General features: G+C 51.8%; 10 protein-coding genes across 10 annotated transcripts; 5 read left to right on the top strand and 5 right to left on the bottom strand.

The window, feature by feature from the left end:
* Positions 1 to 271: 271 nt before the first annotated feature.
* BDV17DRAFT_138068 (putative AP-1 adaptor complex subunit beta) lies at positions 272 to 3612 on the bottom strand. The gene is made up of 7 exons (XM_073754258.1): positions 3104 to 3612; positions 3028 to 3048; positions 2822 to 2953; positions 2123 to 2760; positions 1502 to 2070; positions 1085 to 1446; positions 272 to 1030 (listed from the first exon to the last, which is right to left on the bottom strand). The coding sequence occupies exons 1-7, from the start codon at positions 3178 to 3180 to the stop codon at positions 595 to 597; spliced, it is 2235 nt and encodes a 744-aa protein (XP_073613739.1). The 5' UTR covers positions 3181 to 3612; the 3' UTR covers positions 272 to 594.
* Positions 3613 to 5465, bottom strand: BDV17DRAFT_138067 (putative transcriptional regulator). Its single transcript, XM_073754257.1, has 2 exons — positions 4925 to 5465; positions 3613 to 4864 (listed from the first exon to the last, which is right to left on the bottom strand). Exons 1-2 carry the CDS (start codon positions 5183 to 5185, stop codon positions 4046 to 4048), a joined length of 1080 nt encoding a protein of 359 aa, XP_073613740.1. The 5' UTR covers positions 5186 to 5465; the 3' UTR covers positions 3613 to 4045.
* A 100-nt stretch (positions 5466 to 5565) lies between these two features.
* Positions 5566 to 6817, top strand: BDV17DRAFT_138114 (flavin-linked sulfhydryl oxidase). Its single transcript, XM_073754259.1, has 2 exons — positions 5566 to 5926; positions 6026 to 6817. The coding sequence occupies exons 1-2, from the start codon at positions 5727 to 5729 to the stop codon at positions 6528 to 6530; spliced, it is 705 nt and encodes a 234-aa protein (XP_073613741.1). The 5' UTR covers positions 5566 to 5726; the 3' UTR covers positions 6531 to 6817.
* BDV17DRAFT_299320 (coatomer subunit alpha) lies at positions 6653 to 10853 on the bottom strand (the record flags this gene model as incomplete). The annotated part of the gene is made up of 8 exons (XM_073763852.1): positions 6653 to 7093; positions 7144 to 8225; positions 8275 to 8870; positions 8923 to 9889; positions 9943 to 10278; positions 10331 to 10650; positions 10708 to 10757; positions 10824 to 10853. 8 exons carry the CDS (start codon positions 10851 to 10853, stop codon positions 6839 to 6841), a joined length of 3636 nt encoding a protein of 1211 aa, XP_073613742.1. The 3' UTR covers positions 6653 to 6838.
* A 258-nt stretch (positions 10854 to 11111) lies between these two features.
* Positions 11112 to 12149, top strand: BDV17DRAFT_138142 (uncharacterized protein). The gene has a single exon (XM_073754261.1). It carries the CDS (start codon positions 11361 to 11363, stop codon positions 12021 to 12023), a length of 663 nt encoding a protein of 220 aa, XP_073613743.1. The 5' UTR covers positions 11112 to 11360; the 3' UTR covers positions 12024 to 12149.
* Positions 12150 to 13807, top strand: BDV17DRAFT_138139 (uncharacterized protein). The gene is made up of 4 exons (XM_073754260.1): positions 12150 to 12497; positions 12549 to 13347; positions 13406 to 13623; positions 13676 to 13807. Exons 1-4 carry the CDS (start codon positions 12275 to 12277, stop codon positions 13750 to 13752), a joined length of 1317 nt encoding a protein of 438 aa, XP_073613744.1. The 5' UTR covers positions 12150 to 12274; the 3' UTR covers positions 13753 to 13807.
* Positions 13808 to 14234: 427 nt separating this feature from the next.
* Positions 14235 to 15953, top strand: BDV17DRAFT_293023 (esterase-like/phytase family protein; the record flags this gene model as incomplete). The annotated part of the gene is made up of 3 exons (XM_073762498.1): positions 14235 to 14533; positions 14598 to 15799; positions 15865 to 15953. The coding sequence occupies 3 exons, from the start codon at positions 14235 to 14237 to the stop codon at positions 15951 to 15953; spliced, it is 1590 nt and encodes a 529-aa protein (XP_073613745.1).
* Positions 15486 to 17832, bottom strand: BDV17DRAFT_268197 (putative tubulin-specific chaperone c). Its single transcript, XM_073758442.1, has 4 exons — positions 17261 to 17832; positions 16475 to 17203; positions 15866 to 16415; positions 15486 to 15800 (listed from the first exon to the last, which is right to left on the bottom strand). The coding sequence occupies exons 1-3, from the start codon at positions 17405 to 17407 to the stop codon at positions 16206 to 16208; spliced, it is 1086 nt and encodes a 361-aa protein (XP_073613746.1). The 5' UTR covers positions 17408 to 17832; the 3' UTR covers positions 15486 to 15800; positions 15866 to 16205.
* On the top strand, positions 17437 to 18297 carry BDV17DRAFT_138312 (uncharacterized protein). Its single transcript, XM_073754263.1, has one exon. The coding sequence runs from the start codon at positions 17720 to 17722 to the stop codon at positions 18245 to 18247; it is 528 nt and encodes a 175-aa protein (XP_073613747.1). The 5' UTR covers positions 17437 to 17719; the 3' UTR covers positions 18248 to 18297.
* Positions 18282 to 21967, bottom strand: BDV17DRAFT_138167 (uncharacterized protein). Its single transcript, XM_073754262.1, has 5 exons — positions 21010 to 21967; positions 20262 to 20939; positions 19499 to 20182; positions 18988 to 19440; positions 18282 to 18935 (listed from the first exon to the last, which is right to left on the bottom strand). The coding sequence occupies exons 1-5, from the start codon at positions 21628 to 21630 to the stop codon at positions 18348 to 18350; spliced, it is 3024 nt and encodes a 1007-aa protein (XP_073613748.1). The 5' UTR covers positions 21631 to 21967; the 3' UTR covers positions 18282 to 18347.
* Between the last annotated feature and the right edge of the window lie 169 nt (positions 21968 to 22136).

The following is a 22136-nucleotide window of genomic DNA, read 5'->3' on the forward strand; positions in this document are numbered from 1 at the left end:
AAAGACGTAGAGAGTAGCAGGACAATCAGGGTCTATTTATGCGTCGGAGCCTTGTCAAGTCGGCCGTCGGTTGGCCTGTACTGGGTCCACTGCTGATTGGGAAAGTCGGGAGGCATCCGCTGGAAACGAAAGGGGATCCCGGATTAATAATGGCAATCGGGGGTTAGGTTGGAATAGGACGATAGTTAGGAAAAGTATATAATTGTCTGAAGGATTACCAGTCTCGAATGTGTTATTTGCGCGCGGACAGGATGTGAGAGTCAGGAGGGTTGCTCGTGTGTTTACTCGAAATCTATATAACCTTCGCCGAGCCCCGCATAGTGTGGAAGAGGAAGTCTATATTCCGTGGAACACACCCACCATGGGAACTATGCTCAAAAGAAAACGCGATATACATGAAGACACATGAAATAGAAAAAGGTAATGATAGCGCCACCGATGGGATCATACAACCGGATGGTACATATTAGAGGAAAGTATCCTGGTTAGGCTCAAATACTATGCTCATTGTTTTCACCTTCACTGGTTGACGCAGTCCCCAGTTACTATAGAGCTTCTATCACCGCAAAACAAGAACACTCAATTCTCGCCTTTTCAGAACAATGACATAATGTCCTCATTCGTTTTCTTCGGCTGACTTGGGCCTGAAGCAGGCGGCGGTGAAGAGAGATCAAGGCCAGAGAAGCCATTGAGAAGATCCGCCCCAGCGCCGCTGTTAGGAGGAGCACTTGCACCTGCTGACGAAGAAGCGCCGCTATCTCCGAAAACACCGAGGAGGTCATCAAGATTGTTGCTCCCCGAGGGTGCGCCAGCTGCGGGGGAATCAACCCGGACGGGAGTGCCAGCTAGACCCTCCAGGCCTGACACACCACCATCTGGCTCCTTGTGAGCAGATGCGGGTGCAGTGCCATCAAAATCGATATCCAAGAGGTTTTCGACGTTGTTCTGTTGCTGGGGAGCGGGTGTACCAGAAACTGCCGCGGCGGCGGCAGCAGCCAATGGATTTTCGCGCGCGTTCTGAAGTTGTTCCCTGGATGTACGTATTAGCTCATGTCAAATGGAAAAAGAGTATTGGGAGACATACTCGATAGCCGCCTTTTGTACGGCGTCTGCACCAAACCGACCTTGACCTACAAATTGCACTGGAGGCATGTGATAAACAGAGGCAAGCGTCGACAGTTCGGTCAAGAGTTGCTCGAGAAGGGCAGAAGGTAGAGAGTGGATAGTGGTGACAATGGGGGGCTTCTTGGACAGGACGATGTTCCTGGCAGCATTGGAATCGCTGGTGTTGGACAGCAACCGCCAGTATACATAGGCTCGGTCACGGACGTCGGGGTTGTCATTCTCTGCCGTTGCCGCCTGTAAAACCTTCTGCACCAGCCCTTGAGCCTTGTCAGGCCGTTTCAGGAACAATTTCACGACAGCAGTCAGGATTTGCAGTTGAGTCTGTGGTTATTAGTTAGCGTGGATATCGCGATAGATACTGCATTGGTCGACAAACCTGAGAGAATTCCTCGTTGAACCCTTCAACAAACCCAGCCAAAATGTCGCCAGCGTTGCTGATTTTCTCGGCGTACTCTCCAACGATCCAGATAAGGGCGGCGCGGGCATTTGGCTCATCCAGCTCATCGATACACTTGCAGAGCGTGGGAATGATGCCCTCATAACCGGGGTATTTCCGGAAGATGTCCTTGATCACCACGATAGCTTCCTGCACCACGTAGTTGACCTTGGTATTAATAAGATCCAGCAGTGTATTGACGCACTTCTCAGCAGCGCTCTCAATCTTAATGGCGACCTGGCCAATAGCCTTGACTGCGCGCCGTACGAAGTCCATATCCACCTCCAGGGCGTATTCCTTTAGTTCTGCAAGTAGTTGGTCAAAGTTTCGGTCGTTTGCTATCCGTACCATGATTTCCAATTTCTGGAACTTGACGTAGGGCGGATCGTTGTACTTGCAGAAGAAAACGCGAAGTTCCTTGTTAAGTATATCTGGCTGTTTTTGCAGCAGTAGATCAATGTTTCGTAAGGCGACATACTGCACTTCCGGGGCGGACGACACCAAGGTAACTGAAGTTATTAGTTAGCGAATTCACGCAAGTCCTAGCAAGGATTGCAATACCTAGTGGGGGGGCCATCTTCTTGAGGTAGTTCTTGTTGAGCTCCGCATTGACCAGTTTCATGTGGAGGAAGACTGTCTTTACGGCGGCTAGCACTACACTAGGATTCGCGTGTTGGAACTGAGGCGCAACTCGCTCGCAAATCTGCTCTGCTTCGTTCACAGCGCTCGTTCTATACTCGGACAGCGTTGTCAAAATGGTGACTCGACCCCACTCAGTACACTCGTTCAGCGCCATGAGAAGTTTCCGGAGGGTGTTCGGGGTCACTTGAAGTGCTTGGGTTTCCGGGGCAGCATGGTGAATTTCGGATAGAGCCGTTACCGAGTTAGCCACGACCATTGGGTTCGGATCGCCAATCATCTCTTGGAGCATCTCAAGGAAACCATTCTCCAAGCACATAGCGGGACCTAAGTCGAAGAGTTTGGCAACACAGATGGCAGCAGTTTTGCGCACGTACGGCGATTCGTCCCGCAGCGTCTTCCGTAACGGCTCTTCCATGTAGTCGATCATCTTATCCACTCGGATACAGCCCATTGTCCGGATTGCAAGCGCCCTAATGAGGGGGTTCGGGTCTTCGGAGTCCTGCACAAAGGTGTTGACGGCGAGAATACAGAGGTCAGGATGTGATTTGGCATAATTCCTGTCGCGTGAAATCCGTCATTAGCGGCCGGGGTCTGGACAGGCGGAGTCTTGGGCCTCACATCAGATATAGATATACAAGTTTCTTCTGCTCCAGATCGGTGGTTGCAATGTTCTTGAGTACGTCGGGGAAGAGAGCAGACACGTCTTTGCCCAAAGTCATGGCCATGATCGTCTTCTGGATCGACTCCTTTCTGCAACCATTATCAGACGCTATTCGCAGAATCGGAGGGTCATTTGGATTTCATCGCATGTAGGCGTAACATACCTTTCGTAAGCATACTGGGATCTATCAATTCGTCAGCATTGAAGTTGTTGTCAAACTATAGGGAAGAACACCATACACAAGACCAGCTCGCAGCTCAAATGTCTCTCCTTTCCTGGGCACCGCAAAGGCGCCGCGGATCCTGTTCATCGCCATGATGGAGAAGGACGGGCTTCAGCGACGACAAAGTCGCGCCTCCGCAAGTGCAATGTAGTCAGAGAGAAGAAGTAAAAGTCGTGGCGTTGCCGACCACTCGCTGCGGGGGAGTTGGACAACGGGTAAGTTCGCTTCAGGGATATGTGGACCGCCTGGAGCGAGCGGCGAGGTATCGGAGTTGAATTGTGAAGGAGTTCAGGTGATTATTTGGTCATTATTCCCCGAACGCAGGGTCTAGAAGAGGAACGAGGCAAGAAGGAACGAGCAGGGTCGGCGGCAGATGGAGCTCGGGGGATGTGAGGTCGGTCTGGACCGAAAAGAGTTGTTGTTGTCCACAAAAAGGCTGATCTCAACCACGCTGGAGTCGCTTCCTCACTTCCGTCCTTTCACCTCCTCTGGTCCCGCGAGCCGGCAATGGTGGGTTCCTCGAGCTCCTGAATGATGCTCATCGTCAGGCAAAGAAGAATAATTACTCACACTACTCCTAGGCAAACCTTCCTAATCTACGACGCCTCTTTGTAGAGGCTCGCTCCGAAGCGGAGGAGAATGAGTACTCTCGGACTGCCGTCGCTTACCACTTCTCACTGCGATTCAAGAACACTAACTGATCTGGATTTAGTTTTACAACCTTGTGCTCTTCATATCTTCCGTCGCCGTCTTCAGTTTGGCCGCCCAACGCATGAGCGGGTCGAAATCGGGAAAATAATGCTACAGATACCACCACCGGTTGCAGGTCTATTCGGACGCGCTTGTCGACTCTTCATTTCATGCAGACATTACGTTATACATATGATGGAGATCTCCCGAGTCTCCTATTTCACAGTCATATACTCCACCAATAAAGGTGTGTGCTTGCGCGACATCATCAGTCGGTTTCTTCTTCGTCACTCTCGAGGAAAGCAAGCGCCTTTCGGCCCCGATTCAAACGCTTGCGAGGTCCACCACTATCACTGCCATCGTCTGCAGTCTCTTTACCCCATCGCTTCGCCCCCTCTTGCACCATTTCGAGATCCTCTCGCAGCTCGCGTTCCTCCTTGATCTGTCGGGCCTTCTCCAAGGAGTAGCGCCCTTCCATTCCTGCATCTTTCAGCATATGTTTAAGATGCTTGATCTTCGCCTTAGGCGTGTCGTACGGAGCCAGCTCTCGCGCCCACATCTTGCGAATACCACACTTGATGAGCCACCCTTGTAACCGTTTAATCTCCGCCTGATTAGGGTCTGCGTCCACATCCTTTGATTTCGCGGGCGCCTTCTTCTTCGGCTTTCCGAAAGCTTTTTCTGTGCCCTTCTTTTGTCGCTGACGTTTGGGTTGGGCCTCTTCGTCGAGAACAACTGACATCTCACTTTCTGAATCGCCACCCGCTTCCCCTTCCTTACCGGGTTTGGTGTCCTCCTCACCTGCATCGGCATCATCTGAAGGTTCCTCTTCTGACGGCTCGGGCTTGGCTTTCGCTGCTGCTTTGGGTTGTTTTGTCCCTTTCTTTGTCTCACCCTCGGTGTCCTCGTCATCCACTACTCTATTCACGTCACTCTCAGGACTTGTCTTGCGGCGTTTGCCTGATGTTGAAGGGGCCTTTGGCTTGGCTCGTTTAGTGGACTTCGCAGTATCTGAGGGTGGTGTTCTCGTGCTTTCTTCCTCATCTTGATTAGCATCGGGATTCTGCGGCGCGGCGTCTTGTATTTCCTGTTCGCATACCAATAATTAGCCATTGAGCCGGAGAATCGCGTCCCAAGGGCTGCATACCACTTCATCCTTAATAATCTGGTCACTCCTCGCTTTCCAGTCGCCATTGGACTTGAAGAAGCCGTCCTCAAGTTGTAGCGCTTTCTCTGCTGCCAATCGTACTCGTTTGACTGTTAATTCTTCCGTCTTTCCAGTCTTGAAGATACCAGCAACTACATCGCGTAGAGCTCTCTCTAATTTCTTATCGGAGGGCTGTGGAGACGTGACGGATTGCGCGACTTCAGAGTCGGAGCCGGAGTCGACGGCGTATTTCGGAGCCATTGTCTAAACGACTTGGTCCGGTTCGATTCGTAGTCGTCTATTCACAGCTGCCTGCGGTGGTTGTAGCGGAGATTGTGATATCACAGAGCGGAGGTTTCAGAACGCGTGCAGGACGCGACAAAAGGTTTCTCGGACCGCGAGGAAGAGCTCAAGTCGAGTGGGCCTTGTTGTGTAAAGATCGAGATAATAGCGTCAATACCTCAACACAGAGTCATACAGCTTGTAATCCGTACTTGGCTGTCAACTTTCAAAGCTTGGAACTAGCACTCGGAGACTCCGCCTTTCCAGCTCCGAGTCCCATCCTCTCCAGCTCGATCCGAGTCGGCCCCAATCGGCAACGCTGACAAAGCAATCAATAAATTTCCCGGAGCTGAGGGTCCCCGATCTATAAATGTCCCTCCGCAGCCTGATCCTGGGGCAGTGATTTGATATAAGCTATAGACATTCTGGTTTTCATAGACATATTTTACCATAAACACCACGCCTTGAATTTCGACCCCCAGACGCAGAATAATCATACGGACCGATCTACACAGAGATCATGGCAGACGAGCCGCAATCGCAAGCGCAAGCGCAGTCGCCGCTCAAGTCACTCTTCCCTCATACAACAAATGCCCCAGCGAGCTCCTCCGCCTCGTCACCTAACACGAAGAATGATGACTCGACATTCTCAAAGCTTCCCGGTGGGTCTATGATCGGTGAAGACGGGAAACCATACGTTCTAGATAAGAATGGAAAGCCGTACGTTCTGTCCATTCCACCGATTCTATAACCCAACTCCAGATCAAACCAGAAAGAAGAACAGAAGATCAAAATACTAACATGGGACATGTTATACAGATGCCGTCTCTGCACCTCCGCCGCCGCCTGGCGCAACCTCACAAAACAATCTAAAGCGCAATCCGCTCCCGCCGCCGCAACTACCACCACCGCCGCAAGCACAAGCACAACCCAATCGCAGCGTACACAAGCTACACCCCCCGAACACCAACGCGAGTGTCCACCAGACGTCGAAGACCTAGGCCGCTCAACATGGACATTACTGCACAGCCTAACAGCCACATACCCAGAGACGGCCTCAAGCAGCGAGCAATCCGAGATGAAGTCCTTCCTGACGCTCTTCTCAAAGCTATACCCGTGCTGGGTATGCGCGGACGACTTCCGGAACTGGATGAGTGAGCCCAGTGGGAAGAATCAGCCGCGGTTGAAGGGGAGGAAGGAATTCGGGAATTGGATGTGTGAGGCGCATAATGAGGTGAATCGGAAACTGGGGAAAAAGGAATTTGATTGTCGGTTTTGGGAGGAGAGGTGGAGGAATGGGTGGAAGGATGGGAGGTGTGATTGATTTTGGTGAGGGGGTTGTGATTGTATGAGTATATGACGTCTGTATCAATAGAGGGGTGGTGGATCTCTGCTCTGAATATATATTATCTACGATAGACCACTCCAAATAACGGTTTGAAGTTTGAACATGTATTGCATTCACACAAAGTAGAAAAGATATTATACTAACATCGCTCAGTAATTATTGAAGACAGGCAACAGATCCATATATCTATGTAACAGGACCTCAGGACCAAAGAAAGGCCTTAAGAAGATAGGAGAGTCCACTTTTCTATCTTGAAACATAACCCATCACACGTCATCTTGGAATTAAAGCTGGCTAGGGACATATAACCGGAGTCCGCTCGCCGGAGCACCGATCTCAGTAACCTCTGATATCCGGTCGACGCTGCCCTTGTATTGCTCGTGGTACTTGGCGCCGGTGAACGGATCTGAGACGCTGGGGGATCCGCTGTAAATGGGTGTGTGAGAGGCAGCGCAGATGTCAAATTCAGCGAACTGGTCAAATTCAATCTCGACCTTGTCCTGAGGGTTACGCTCGCATTGAGCCTTGATCTTTTTTGCCTGTTGAGAAGTTAGCGTATCGTCAGCGAGACGGAATGGAACATACTAACCTGATCCAGGAGCTTAGCAGAGCCACCATTGGCCAGCATGCGGTTAGCGAAGCTTAGAGCGGATGAGTAGTTCTTGTTAGCGAACGCAAGCTTCATGGCTGCCATGAGAGCTAATTGCCTGTGAGCAACCTCCAACTTGGGAATCGTGAAGTAGGCGGAAAGCTCGAGGCTTCTTTTCAAGCCCTCTGGAGTCTCCGTTGACAGAGAGCGGCGCTCTAGTTCGATCGCCATGGCAAGAATGTATTCCCGAGCGGTCTCGATGATCTTCTTAGCCTGTTCAACTTCCGCCTCGGACGAAACAACGTTCACAAGAATCGAGTGCAAGATGCCCTTGAAGATCTGAACACCATCCTCCAGCTTGTTGGCCCTCATAGCTGCGTAACCCTCTTGTAGGTCAACGCTGGCAATAGTCTCGAGGTCCTTGGGAATGGCGGGCAGCACTTTACGGCTATCGGTCTCTTCGACTGTTCGTCGTACGTAGTTGACAAGGGGAGGAAGGCCGGGGGTTGCGGAGAGGTAAGTCTTGGAGGCCTTGAAGATGTCAAGGAACCGAGGCTTGAGAGGGGCAAAGTGAACAGCTCCGACTTGACGGTTAAGGAGCTGCATGGCGGTGTCGAACGATCCAGCAGCGACATGGTCCGCCGCCAGAGGAGAGTTACGAGCCCAGAGGTCAGCTTCAGTGCTGACAGCACCTGCCTCGGCGCTGTCAACATTGACGAAGTCAACGTCTTCCTCGACGTTGATCTCATCGCCCATATCCCACCCAGCAGCATCTTCGTCCTCATCATCGAGAGCTTCACCGGCAGTGACAGCACCTTCCTCTTCAGGCTCGAAGCCAATCTCAGCAGCCTCCTCATCGCCTGCACCAACTTCTCCAAGCAGGGCCTTCTCAAATGAAGAGTGGCCAGCGGCCTTGACAGGCCAGCTTGCTTTGTGGGTGGGGACGATAGGCTGCGGTACCTGGGGAGGTGCACCAGTCGTTGGGAGGGAGATCTGGTCTTCCGTAAGGCCAACCGCTTCCAGGATGGATTCGGCTTCCTCCATCAAACCATGAGACTTGGCAGTAAGGTACGCAAGGGGGTCTGAAAGATGTTAGAAGGAAGTATAGAATGAGAATAAGCCTCAACGTACAGAGATCCACCTCCTTAAACATCTCGATCCTATCCTGGACATCGCCTCGGTAGATGGCGTTCTGGAAACGGGAGGTGAAGTCCCCACGGTGCTCTGCGATCTTTGCCATCCTTGAAAGCTTCTCTTGGTCACCGGTAGACAGGTACAAGAATGACAGCTTATCAAAGTTACGCTGTTTCTGGTAAGCCATCTCCACGATCTGATGATTGCCATGAGCCAAAGCGTCTGTGCCGAGACGGTTCCACAGAGTTGGGCGGTCCAGCTCTCTAGCCATCTCAATGGCGACATCGAGGTTACCGCACTCAAGGGCAAGTTCAAAACGCGTCTGAGGGTCCTGCACGAATTGGAGGGCAATCTCCGGGTAGCCCTTCTTCTGCAGGTATGAGATGATACTTTGACCGACCAGACTGGACGTCTTGATGATTTGCAGCATCTCATCATAGTTCCTCTTGACAAGGGCAAGCTTGAAGCGATACTCCGTTGGATCGATTTCCAGGGTTCTTGGCTTGGCGTTTCGATCCAGGCAGTAGACGCTTCGGCCCTTGACCTTCACCAGGTAGACCGTCTGGTCGAGAGTTCGAATGATGCCACTGTCACTGTTATGGAGTTAGTAATTATAAGTCTATCAAATTTTGTGAGCATGCTTACCCGTTCAGTAGAGAGTACTTCACGTGATTCAAGGTAGAGTAGAGAAGGACGCCAGCGTCATCCCAAGCTGCGCTCTTGATACGGATTGTCTCATGTAGGCTGCTCACTTGCTCCAACGATTTTGTGACAATGGTAACGTTGTGCTTGCTGAGCAATGCCGCGTAGAGCCCATCGTTAGACCACACAACGTACTTGACACCACTCACGGCCAACTCTGCCAGCTGCTTCTTCTGCTGGATGTCGAACAGGACGACAGTAGTGGGCGTGATGAAGAGAAGGCTGCCGGTTCCGCCGAAGTAGATATCAGTCGTTCCAGCCGGAGGCTTGATAGACTTTGTTGTGGAATTACTAAGGTCTTTAATGTCCACCTGTTGGTTTGCCTGGCTGAAGACAGCGAATCGGTTGCGGGCAACAAAGACGGCGGATGAAGCCTGACCGCGCTTGACGTCTGTGGGCTCAATGGCGCCGGTAGCATCTCGAGGAAGGTTGATCAGTTCGTACACGCCGCCATCGGTGGGAGACGTTACGAGGACAGCACGCTCAGCTGGGTTATATGAGAGAGTGCGAGGAGGCACCCAGGCAGATCCCAGCTTGCGCAATGACAGCATGGATGGCGACTCGACGTTCTTCGCAAAGTCGAACGATTTGACATGCTTCTCCTTGGTGATATAGAACAGCTGGTTCTGGTAAACGGCGGATGCGGGTCGCTCTCTCTCCAGTTTGAAGACCATAACTCCGGTGTCGTGACCGGCGGCGAAGAGGTTGATCTCCGGGTGAGCGGCAATGACCCAAAACCTATCCATATCCCGCTTAAATGATTGTACGGAAGTTCTCTTGTTCAAATCCCAGGCACGAATTGTCTTGTCTTCGCCGACGGAAAGGATGAGATCTTGGTGAGGGTGGAAGAGACAGGCGGATGCGTTCTGGAAATGGCCTCGGCAGGTGTCGACTTCCCATGCTTTGGTTTCTGCAGACAAATTAGTATTCATATACAGGACTCAGCCACCGATTGGTGCATACCACTCATTCTCCAGAGCTTGATGAGCCGATCATCACCCGCCGAGACGATAAGGGGCAGTGAGGGGTGGAAGGCAACCCAGTTGACACCCCGGTCGTGACCCTCCAAAACGAACTTTACGACCGCGTCGGTGTTTCCGAACATATCTGCCTGTGACGGGTTGGCCCGGGCCATCTGATCTTCGAACGATATCGTGGTAGGTGCCGAGTGTTTCTTGCGCAGCCCCGAGATATCCCAGATACGAACGGACTGGTCGAGCGAGGCGGAAGCGATGAGGTCTTCGGTGGGGTGGAATTGCGCGCACATCACGTAGTGGTTATGGCCCGTCATAGTGCAAACTAGGCAACGGCGTCAGTTACGGCCAGGACAAGTGGTCAAAGACCAACTTACTCAAGGACCTGTTTTGCCAGTTCCAGATCCTGATCGTCTGGTCGTCCGAGGCGGACAGAATCCAGGGAAGCTCAGGATGGAAAAACACTGTTCGTACATAGTCCAAGTGGCCGTTCAATGTGAAAAGACATCTCCGTGTCTGGTAGTTCCAGACTTTGATCTTGTAGTCGTCACCTCCGGACACGAAGAGGGGCTGAGTTGGGTGAAAGTCAATGCCTCGAACAGGGCCGTCGTGCTCCTCAAACCGGTCAATGAGCGTTCCCATGCGATAATCCCACAATTGGATTGTTGATGAATGTAGAGACACGAGAATCCATGGTCTATGCCGGGGTTAGTCCGCCGAATGCGACCAGTAGGGGGGAGGCGACTTGACTGACCGCTTGGGATGGAAAGCAATTCCCTTCGCACGGGAGGACTTCGACTCGAACTATTGAAAGAGCAGCGATTAGCATCATCCACTAAAGGGAACAAATGAAGCCGAGGAGAGCTGTACCTTAGTGAGCATGTTTGGGGATGACTGCATCTTGAAGGAGGGTTGGCCGAAGCCGCACCATAAAGAAGTAGAAACGAGCTCCGCACACTAATACAGAGGGATCACAAAGGCGACCACCTCATACACTGCACCACGGGAGAAATCGGCAGGAGATTGGAAAGACGTAGCTTGGGGAGCCTCTATTGATAGTCTGGAGTCTGGACAGGACACCTGGATGGCCGATGGCGGTAACGTGGACTTATTGAATAAGCGAGTAGCGCCGGCCAATGATGCCCAGGGCGGTGAGGAGCTGCTTCCCTTTCCACGTTGTTGATCTGAGCCGCTAGTTATCTATCCCAGTGCAACCTGTTTTTGAGAGAATGAGTTATGCTTGAAAATCCTGATCCGCAGCTGGGTCTTTGCTTTTTTTTATAATGGAGTGGTTACTGGTGCCTACCTTGAAATGTGAGCACAGTTGGGAGCTAAGCTATCCGCTTCCATTCACCCCTACAGTTAACAACACATCGAACCGATTCGGGTCCCGGACGCCTTCTGAATATGGGAAATCATAGCCATCTCCCTCACCCAGACCGTTCTCAACCGAGTGAAACTGGTCCGGGGTCGGCCTGTCACAACGACCAGGATCAACCCAGCGAATGCCATCCTGCAATTCATGAACCGGAGATCTATGATATTGAGGACTTGCCCCGGAATGCCCCCGAGCGTGATTCGGGCGCTCGACTAGTGAAACCATATGCCATTGAGGAGCCTAATGAAGAAACTGCATCCGAGCCAGAATCCGATCCAAAACTACCGCAGCGGAGACAACCTAGGTCCTGGGAAGACTTGGTAAACTTGATGGAAGACCTTTACTGCGACTCCGATCATAGCAATCCAGGACTGATGCCCACGAAACGTGGAAGGAAAAGGAAGCCTACAAATACATCTGATATGACCGACGGTTCTCTATCTGGCCAATCTTTCAGCACGGCGTCTTTACCAGATGCACAGTACGAAAGACCTAGTTTGAGCCCAAAGCGATCACGGAAGAAAGAGGTACGTCCCAAGGATGTACCAGCGAGCGTCAGAGCTGCTCAGAGGCATCGCATTCGAAGGCATCGGGCACTGAGTGGATCATCCACCACTTCGATTTCTACGGACATGAGCAGCGCCAATCCTGCAAATGGATCTCCTGTCCCAGATGCTATGGACCTAGATTAATTGGGAGCGTGTTACTCCAGATCAAGCGAGCTGTTACTCAAGCACGGTAGATTCCAAATTCACCTCTCACCATGCCAATTCACGTGACAGGATGTAGCAGCTACAGTGATGACGTCACCCCCACACTCACCTTCGGTCGAGCTTAGAGCTCGACCTCACCAGAGTTCCTTATTTCCAATACAAATTTTTTTCAAACAGCCTCTTCTTCAGATCTAGTCGAACAAAACTTACCCAATTGACACCGTTTAGCTATGGCAACGCGCACCTCAAGCCGTCAGGCGGCGCAAAAAGCGAAGGAAGCCATGGCCGCCACCCCGGATACTAAGAGAAGGGGATCGGTGGGCACAAAGCGTAAAGGGTCTGGTGAAAAGGCCCCAGAACCAAAGAGAGAAAAGAAGAATGTTGAGGAAAAACCTGAACAAGCCGAGAAGGACAAATCTCAGCAATCACCCGAGAGTCTAGAAAATGGTGACAGTGAGTGTTATTGAGCGAATTGATTTGCCTATCTATACTTACTCTTCGCAGAGCAAACAGGGCAGCCGAATGACAAGCCGATAGAGACGCCCGAGGCGAAGGCTGGGGAACAAGCTCAGGCTAAGCCGGAGAAGGAATCCGACGAGGCTCCAGACAGACCCCAGGAGCAACCCAAGAAGGCAGCAGAGCCGGAACCAAAGCCAGCGGGAGAGCTCAAAACGTCAGACGAAAAGTCCGAAGCTACTTCAACTGATGGGACAGAGGCCGGCCTGAAGAAGACCGAAGAGCGGGAGGAGATCGTCCCGTCGAATATCCTCGAAAAAGGCCTGATCTATTTCTTCTACCGCGGTCGAGTGAATGTCCAAGAGCCACACAGCTTGCAGGACATAGCGCGGAGCTTTTTTGTCCTTCGCCCGACGCCATTGGGAGCGGCCATAGACCGTGAACAGGGTGCAGTTGACACTGGCGCAAAGTGTCGACTGATGATGTTGCCTAAGAAGAAGTATCCACGATCAGGGAAGGATAGAGAGATGGCGTTTGTCGAAAAGGCCGGCGCGTCCGTGAAACAGCTGCAGGATAGCTTCATTGCTGGCGATACATATGAGACTTCTACTCGTGGCACACGAGAAATTCCCGAGGCCAAGCCCTACGCTGAGGGTGTTTATGCTATCACCTCCACCAAAAAAGCTACTCACATTGTCTACCACATCACGCTACCGGATAAGGCCAGCGAGATTCAGGATGACTTCGGACTTAGCGAGCGCGGCAGCTGGCTCGTGCAGTCTAAGAACCCCAAGTACCCTAGTCCTCCTTTTGCCCAACTGCCGAAGGAGCCTGAATACCCACAAAGGTCAGTGGTTGTTGCCTTGTCCTGCCGTCAATGCATGCTGATCGAGTAATGAAAACAGCATCATAGAGAAGTTCAAAGACTATCGCTGGATTCCAGCGGAGCCTGAGCTCCTTGACTACGCAAATGCGCAGTTCCTTATGGTCGGTTCAGCGGCAGGAGACCTTGGGAAAGCAGCGACAGCCGAGCAAGGCGACAAGCGACCGGAGGAGGAGCAACCCGAAGAAGAGCTAATCAAGATGGAGGACGAGAATGAGGACAGGATCGAGGCACTGGGTGGTGAGTCAATCGCCCTGTCTTCTCGAGCTTACCCTGTACTAACCCCCACAAGGCGATCACGCGATCTACAAAGACCTGGGATACCACGCCCAAGAGAAATACTCCAAGCTCGAGACAACCTGGGAGTAAGACCGTAAGGCATGGGGACCCTGAATGAGTCTGGCTCGTAGCGCACTGGATTCCATGGCAGACAAGTAATATTACAGTAGCATCCAACGTGCAAACACACCAATGTCATCTTATCTCCATTCCATTAGATTAGCCTTGTGTCTGCCAAGCTGTTTAGCATCTCCTGAATCTGCCACTAAAATCCATGGCTTCATCGTCGGTTGCATCGCAGTAAACCATTGGATCTGCTGCAGGAACCACTTCTATAGTTCCACTAATCAGAGACTCTGCTGCTACCACGTTGAATACCTTCATTTCAGCCGGGCACAGCGATCCCTTCCAGAACATGACATCGAATCTCTCGTGCATCCCCCTCTTCCTGTACCCCCACACAGCTAAGCTATTTATTTCCGAAGCTGCGCCATGCCACTGGCAATGCCCCCTCACGGCAACAGGGTCTTTGCCATTCGGACGTTTCCCATTTCACTAGTTTGCCAAACACCATGAGGTGGTCTTCACTCCTCAAAACTCTGCCTTTGACGGCAGCAGCAGCAGCGACTGCTGCTCCCTCATTCGCCCCGTATTATACTCCCAGCATTGTCAACAAGACCACATGCGGGGACGCCACCTACGCCTACACCGGCCTCGAGGGCTACGGCTTCGTCGAGTCCAACGCCCGCGACAAGTACGGCGATACCCTAGCTGGTCTCGGTAGCTCCGCTGCCCTTGAGAAGGGATCATGGCGCAAGACCGATAACTCCTTGTATTCGGGTATCTTCTATCTTCTCCCAGACCGTGGCTGGTAAGCATGCACAAAACTATTCTATATGTATAAAATCTGTATTGTTAACATGATGATATATCAGGAACACAAACGGAACCCTCAACTTCAACCCGCGCATCCACAAGTTCAAGATCTCTCTTAGTCTCGCACCCCACGCCTCAGCGAGGAACCCCTCAAAGCCTAACCTGGACTTCGAGTACCTTGACACCATCCTCCTCAGCGACCCCATGGGGACGCCGGTAACAGGCTTAGACCCAGATGTCACGGGCAACATCACATATAAGGGCTTCCCGGCCCTCCCCGCAGCGACTTTCGAGGGTAATGGTTTTGGCGGCTCTGGAGCTGGCGGGAAGCGCGTCTCCATCGACGCCGAAGGGCTCGTCATCGACAACGAAGGCTACTTCTGGATCTCAGACGAGTACGGCCCCTACATCTACCGCTTCAACCAGGAAGGCAAGATGGTTCTCGCGCTTCAACCGCCCGCAGCATATCTCCCGCGCCGCAACGGCACCCTCTCATTCAACGCCGCCTCTCCACCCCTCTACGACCCGGACTACGTGACGAACCCTGAAGATCCTGAATCAGGGCGCAACAATAATCAGGGCTTTGAGGCGCTCACGATATCTCCGGATGGGAAGATATTAACCGTTATGATCCAGTCCGCGCTTAACCAGGAGGGCGGGCCGAAGAAGAAGAATCGGCAGCCGGCGCGCGTGCTGCAGTATGATATTTCGAGCCCTGAGGAGCCCGTCTATATGCATGAGTACGCGGTTCTCCTGCCGAAGTACGTGGATTATACGGATGAGGACCTCGACGAGAAGGTCGCGTCGCAGTCGGAGATCCTTGATATCCCCGGCCGCCCGGGGTCGTACTTCGTTCTGTCCCGAGATGGCTTCGGCGGCGGGTCAGACGACACACTTTCTGTTTACCGACAAGTGGACGTCTTCTCAATCTTGAATTCGACTACAGACTTAAAGGGCGACGAATATGACTCTCGTACTGGCTCCATCGCTAGCTCGAAGGGGAAGCTGAACGATGACATTACACCGGCCGAGTACTGCTCGTTTCTGGATTACAATGTGCCCTCTGAACTGGCGAAGTTCGCTCTGCGTAATGGCGGCGAGAACGGTGAGGGGTTGCTTAACGAGAAGTGGGAGAGTCTGGTTCTTGTTCCTGTTGAGCCTGAGCAGGCTGCTGGGCACGGACACGGGGGCAAGAGTAAGGGGAAGAAGACCGAGTACTTCCTCTTCACGTTTAGTGATAATGATTTTATTACTCAGGATGGTGAGTTCCTTTCCATTTCATTCGTACTTTGTGGAGATAGCATGCTAATGCGGGTGTTGATATAGGAGCCATGAACTTCGGTCGTCTGCCCTACGCCGATGAGTCCGGCTACAACCTGAAGAGCCAAGCCCTTGTGTTTAGAGTGGCTTTCTAGGCGCCAGGATTAGGTATGACTTGAACATGATTTTCCAACTGGGTTCGCTTTCGCTTTGAACCGTTGGAGAGCACCATTCACGTGTATATGTATATCAATTTATAGTTCCTTCAATTAAACTGTACATAGTTATACAGAGTACCCAAGTGCCGATATATAGATAAACACCAGCCCCAAACGCCGGGGAAGCTTTCAGCAGTCCAGCATCAAAGTAGATAAAAGACAGATTGAAGCGACAATTGAGCATCGTAGCTAAGTCTTGAGAATATTGACCGCACGCAGAATCTCATCTGATGACCAGCAGGGTCCACCAGGGACAATCTCAGTCCAGACTTCCTCTGGAACACTGGCGTCTTGGCCAAGTAAGCTCCAGTTGGGACTCGGCTCAGGCTTGATCCATTTGAAGTCCTCGACGAGGTTCCAGCGGTCTTCTGAGTCTAGGCGGTCGTGGTCGAGCGTTTGCTGAAGGTTGTGGTCAGTGATATCGTTTGAATGGGGAAGAAAGGTGAGGTGTAACGTACGTAAGCCCTTGGGATACGGCCGAACCGGATATCAACGCAATCTTCGATGATTGGGTTGCTGGATGAGCTCAGGTACACGTCGACATTAGTGCAGTTGTGCATGCGGAACTGGCGACAGTTGACGACGATGATGCTATTTCGTACATTCGTGACGTGTGCAGGTCCACCAATCTGGCCGCAAAGGAGGAGACTATCGATTGCGTTGTTGACCATTAAGCTGGCGTAGGGTTTCCCGCCTGCTGTTGGGACGGTCATGTCAACGACGCAGCGGTCTATTAATGTGATTGATGCCGGTGCTGATGAGGATGAGCCTGAAGCGGGGAGCATGACGTGGAGTCCTTCTTGGTTGTTGACGGTAACTGACGAGACCGATGTTGCTTCGAAGGGGGCTTTTCTCTGTTCTTTGCTCAGGCTTTCGGATACGTTGTCCATGCTTACTTCGGGGATGGAGGTCGGGACTGTTGACCTGAATAAAGGCATCTCCTTATCAGGTTCGTTGAGGGGTGTGTTTGGGTAGTTTGGCGTTCCTGCAGCCGAAGAGCCAACGGAGGATAGACCAGGAGACCTAAATCCCGGCACTCCATGCGGGCCCTGAGCCATTGCCTCTGCTGCATCGGGAAGCGAGATTATGGGAATCTGAGGAGCCATTTTATTTTTGAAGCTGAATTTCGGCCGCGGTTCGATCGTAGCCCGAGTCTCCGCCAGTTTGTCTTGGAGAGTTTTTATAGCCTGCGAAACCGTCAGATAAATGCAACGCCAGGCGTTATGACAGACAACGGAGCATACTTCAGCATATATCCGCTGATCGTAGGTAGGAGTGTAACTAGCAGCATCCTTGACCTCATTCGACAGCCGTGCAATTCCCGCCAGACAGTGATCGGTTGCGTCTGACCGTTCTCCGCCAACCAGGGATCTATCCGCGAGTGTATCCATCTGTTCCTGCAAAGCTACAGGAAAGTCAACAAGTGTCAGACTGGCTCTGACAGTGAGCACATAGCAAAAGGTCGATTAGATCATACCAGTAATTTCATGCTGGAAGTAGCGGAAGAAGCGTTCCTTCTGTGGTATTTCTGAGTTCTGAACCATTTGATTCTCGGAGACAGAGCCTCGCCGGGCCCACTCAAATTCGGCTTTTGACATGATGAAGCAGCTTGCAATTGGCAAAGTTGTTGCTACGGCTGCTGAGCGTTGAAGGGAGTCTGCTCGATGTGCAGTTTCAGATTGTAGGATGGTAGGTAGCAATCAATGACGTCGATATTAAGTGCGCGTTGCCCCGGTGAAGCTCGAATATGCGACACAGTGCAATGTTATCAGAGTAAGCTGCCAGAAAGCAAGGCTTCCAAGGTCAAGAGGCGACTAAAACGAGAGATATCACGCGTTAGCCAAGCACAAAAAAAGACCAGAAAGACGACGGTTAACCTTCGGCGGGGGAGCTCATGGGCGGAGCTTGATAAAGCCGTCGGACAAGTTATCGATAAGGAGATGGGGAAAGCGCAGCAGACCGGTTCTCTTGCAGGCTTTGAGCAATGCTTACCTCAAGCGATGTTTCCACTTTTCTCGTGGAGAATCCTTGGAATTGAGTCTGCTGAGAGCTCGGATAGCTTGCAGTGGAACAAGATGGATGACGTCGTTGCTCATCACACGACCAGTCTGGGCCAGACAGCTCTCGCTGATCGGGCTATCTATTCGCCGCTATTGTGCGCTAGCCTCTTTGAGAGACGTCTTCTCTCCTGGAGCCTGAGGAGAGGTCGCGGAGAGATGAAAGATCGATGAACAGATTACCATCACGTATAATGCTCATACTGACTGACATAGCGCCTGGGTATGGGGTGTTATATACAAAGAACAGACAAAAGACTGAACAAGTCCACTTTTATGTGGCCGGTAGCTCCACCAGATCCGGCCCAGGGATGCTCCGAAATTCTTCCACTTCCGAGTCGATCTGCCGTGATAGTGACGATGGCTGGTGACGCGGTCTATGAAAGTCGCCTGCCATTGGACGTTCGACGAGCAACCGATCAAATTCCGATCGCAGGTCGCAATCACTGACGGTCTCGCCGCCGGCGTGTAAGCTGATCGTTCTGAGCATCAGCTTGCCCTCTTTCGCCCAGAACGCGAACACCTCGTTTTCTCCAGGGAAAGATAATGCCAGCTGGGTCGGTCGAAACGCTGCAGCATTTATCTTGGATATGGCCTTCTTCATTTTCGTCGGAATGAGCGATCCGCTAGCGGTAGAATCGCACAGGAACATTTGCTTCAAACCGTTTGCCATCACGAACCGCGAGCCAGAGGGTGACTGAGCTGCGTGTACGATCCGGGGACTAACTGGGTCGCTGATGAATGCTTCGCAGGAAAGGGTGAATGATATTGGGTATTCCTTTCCTAGGAACGCGGTCAGGACAACCGTTTCGTTGAAGCTGTCGTAGAAAACGCAGGTCAGGTCTTCGTCGTCATCAGTCCACTGGGCAGTCAGCACCTTCTGTCTAAGTTTTTGGATTTACATTATCACGTACAGGCGGAAGTTTGAACGACTTTGAACCACCTGGCTCCAGCTTCCATTGATGTTCGATGCAATTCCAGACGTCAACATACGCATATCCATCTGCGAGATGTGTCGCAACAATGAAACGCCTCCCATCAACAGAGAATTGAAGCCGTCTTCCAATGACTGTTCCAGCACCTTTGCCATCTCGACTTGTTTCCGCTTCTGAATTGTTACCAACGGGTGGTTTGACGGAGTATTGCCCGGCGACGTAGTAGTCTGTTTTGCCATCTAGCTGGACTTGACGAATGCCGCTAGCACCAATCTCATAAACTCGAATCTGATCGTTGAAGGTGAATGCGACATATTTGTCATCTCGGGACATGACCATACAACTAATGGATGAATTTTGATGCGGCGCCTCAATGGTCAGGTATGATTCAGGAATGAGGCCTTTGTCGCGGAATATCAGCAGTTCGTAGTGCTATTTCGACATTAGCCTGTGGCCGAGACTCTCGGCTAATTAAGGGGATCAAAGGTACCTCTGCTGCAGAAGCAATGACAGCACACCGGTTGTTCCCGGCTGTGGCATATTGCACCCCGGTTACATCGTATCGATGGCTTCCGGCCTTCTTTCCATCTATGGAGCTAACTTCAAACCGCATCATCCAATTACTTGCTGTTTCCCAAAGAAGGAGACAGCGCCCTGACGTTGAGAAGCCAAACCTAGGCAGTCGAGGTAAGTGCTGTCCCTTCGAGGAGTTCCTCCTGAAGAGAGAGGTGGTTCCTGCTAAAGAAAGCGTCACGCTTTTTAGATCTTTCGACAACGATCTAATCAGCGGCTTGTCTTGTGGTTGGCCTGTTCTAGGGCGAGTTAGGAATGAGTTTGGCGCTTCTGATATTGTAGGCGAATGGCTTCTGCTGGACAATTTGATGAACGAATGGCTTTGCGAGGTCGGCGATACGGGGCTTCTTAGGGCTTCGACAGAGTCCATGCGAGAAGACTGGTCTGTGGAGTTGGTTGTAGAGCTTGAGCGGGACATTGTATGCCTTGATGTCGAATCTGGAAAGGAAGAGCGCCCGCTGCTCTCCGAGTCGGCAAGATGTAGATTATCGAGTGCCTGCTCAAATGGCTCAATCATGCGGGCGTGCTGTATCTTGACACTCCCAGGGCAGAGGGGACACGTTGTGTTCATTGTGAGGAATCGGGACTTTTCCTGGAATTGCTTCAGGACAAATTAGCCAAGTTCACGACTGAGGCAATACTCATGTTAGAAGATAGCTTGAAGAGGGAGTTGTTCCTACTTCGTACGCTTTCCTGTCAGAGTTTCTCAGCTGCTCTTCGAGCAGCGCTTCGGGAACAGGATGGACTGCAGGGCAGTTGACAACGTACACGACTCCGGTATTACTCTTCCCAGCTTGGAATGGTTGGCTAGAGGTTGAAGGGGTCGAGTTTTGCAACCATTGAGTTAGGTGTTGTTGGTAATCATGAGAAAAGGCCTCCAGCTCTCCGTTGCAATCCCACAGCTGCACCCTACGATTTATAAGCCATCTCACCATCATACCGAGAGCTGCATCCATCGACTCTCGTGAGGATGCAAGTAGACTCCATAAGTCTCTGATTCGTCTGGTCTGTAAAGGAGCGTGTTCGCCGGCAGTTTGGCCCAAGATCACTGTGGCCAGTACCTGCAAAGATGGCGTGTTGAACTCGTCGTCGTATGCCGCCAATATTGTCCTCGCTAACTTTTTTCGATTGTCTTGTGTCTGGTTGAAAGCATCGTCTACTTTCAGTGCACCGGAGCTGGTGTAGCCTTGCTCTTGAGATACCCGACGACGGTCAATATGACACTGAATCAGGGCGGACTCGGCGGCCCACAGGAGATCGGACAGAAGGTAGAACGACGTCAGCTGGTCGTTATTCTTTCTCATAAGCGCGGTCATGAGATCTGTAACGAGAGTCTCTGGAGCACCAGGAAACGGATACTACGGACATGTTAGCCAAGGATATGCGGTGGCAACAAATGACTCTTTGGCCTTAGAAAATATGACTTACAACCCCAGACGAGAAAACAGGGATGAAGGTTTTGCTGGCTTTCAGGAGTTTTTGCTGGGCTTGGAACACATCTGGCGAGCCAATACTGGTAATTGCTTTCGGTAGAAGGTCGTTGATCAGGAAGCTTTCCGCCATGGAAAGGTCAGGATGCTCCCACGCCGACCTCATCGCCCGTTCCAATCTGAATTTTGCCTCGGAATTCATCGCTTCACCGCGCAGTAAAAGAAGCCGAATTCCCACAAGCAGTGTATGCCCCATGAGTTGTCGGTACCTCAGAAATTCGATAGCGGTTGGCTTCGAGCAGGGAAAAAGATCCGTTTTGACCTTTGTCAGGTACATCAAAGTCGAGTAAATGGTGTCCGATGATATCAGATACGGGGCAAAGTAGGGATGGCAGTCCCTCGAATTGGCTAGACCCTGGAGATACGTTCGTTGCACATTGAAAAGGGTCTGTATCCATAGCACCGACTGTGTCAGGGATTCCATGTCTGGGGCGCGGCCACCATGACCGGCAAACACAGCAAGGCTTGCTGCATGCTCTCCGATGATTTCGTGAAGAATGTTCTTGAGATCCCGGCGATACAGTTGTTCCCACACTGCTGCGACCAGTGGATGTGACATGGGGGAAAACCACGGCTCAAGGCTGAGAACAAAGAACAGTACGCGTGCGGATTGTGCCTCTTAATACCAGAGGTTGTTGAACTAGAATAAAAAGAAAACTGTTTTCATGGGGTCCTTCGGAAGAGTAGAGGATGGAAAAAGGCGCGGCGGCCTCGATGACGAGGGGAAGCCATCGGTAAGCGCCCGATTAATTGACTGTGCTGCAGAGAGTTGGATAGTCTTTCAGCTGATGCAGCCTGCGCGTCTTGTCTTACCCGAGTCTGTCGCATCGGGCCTGTCATTGGCACAAAAGACCAGCCCAACGGATTACCACTGTGGAGGGAGCAGAAAGCCTCGGTGATCGCCACTGCACGCCAGAACCCTCAGCGGCCTCTGTTTGCGAAGCTCCGCATCGCTAAACGTTGTATGGTCAAGGTTAGAAGTCAGGTGTTGGGAAGCTCCCGTGCCTGTGTGCCTGAGGGACATGGAATAGACTCCGCGATCGACATGGCGCCCTGAAGAGAGTC

The sequence above is a fragment of the Aspergillus undulatus genome, assembly GCF_047715775.1.
Source record: "Aspergillus undulatus strain CBS 261.88 unplaced genomic scaffold BDV17scaffold_38, whole genome shotgun sequence".
Lineage (NCBI taxonomy): Eukaryota > Fungi > Ascomycota > Eurotiomycetes > Eurotiales > Aspergillaceae > Aspergillus > Aspergillus undulatus.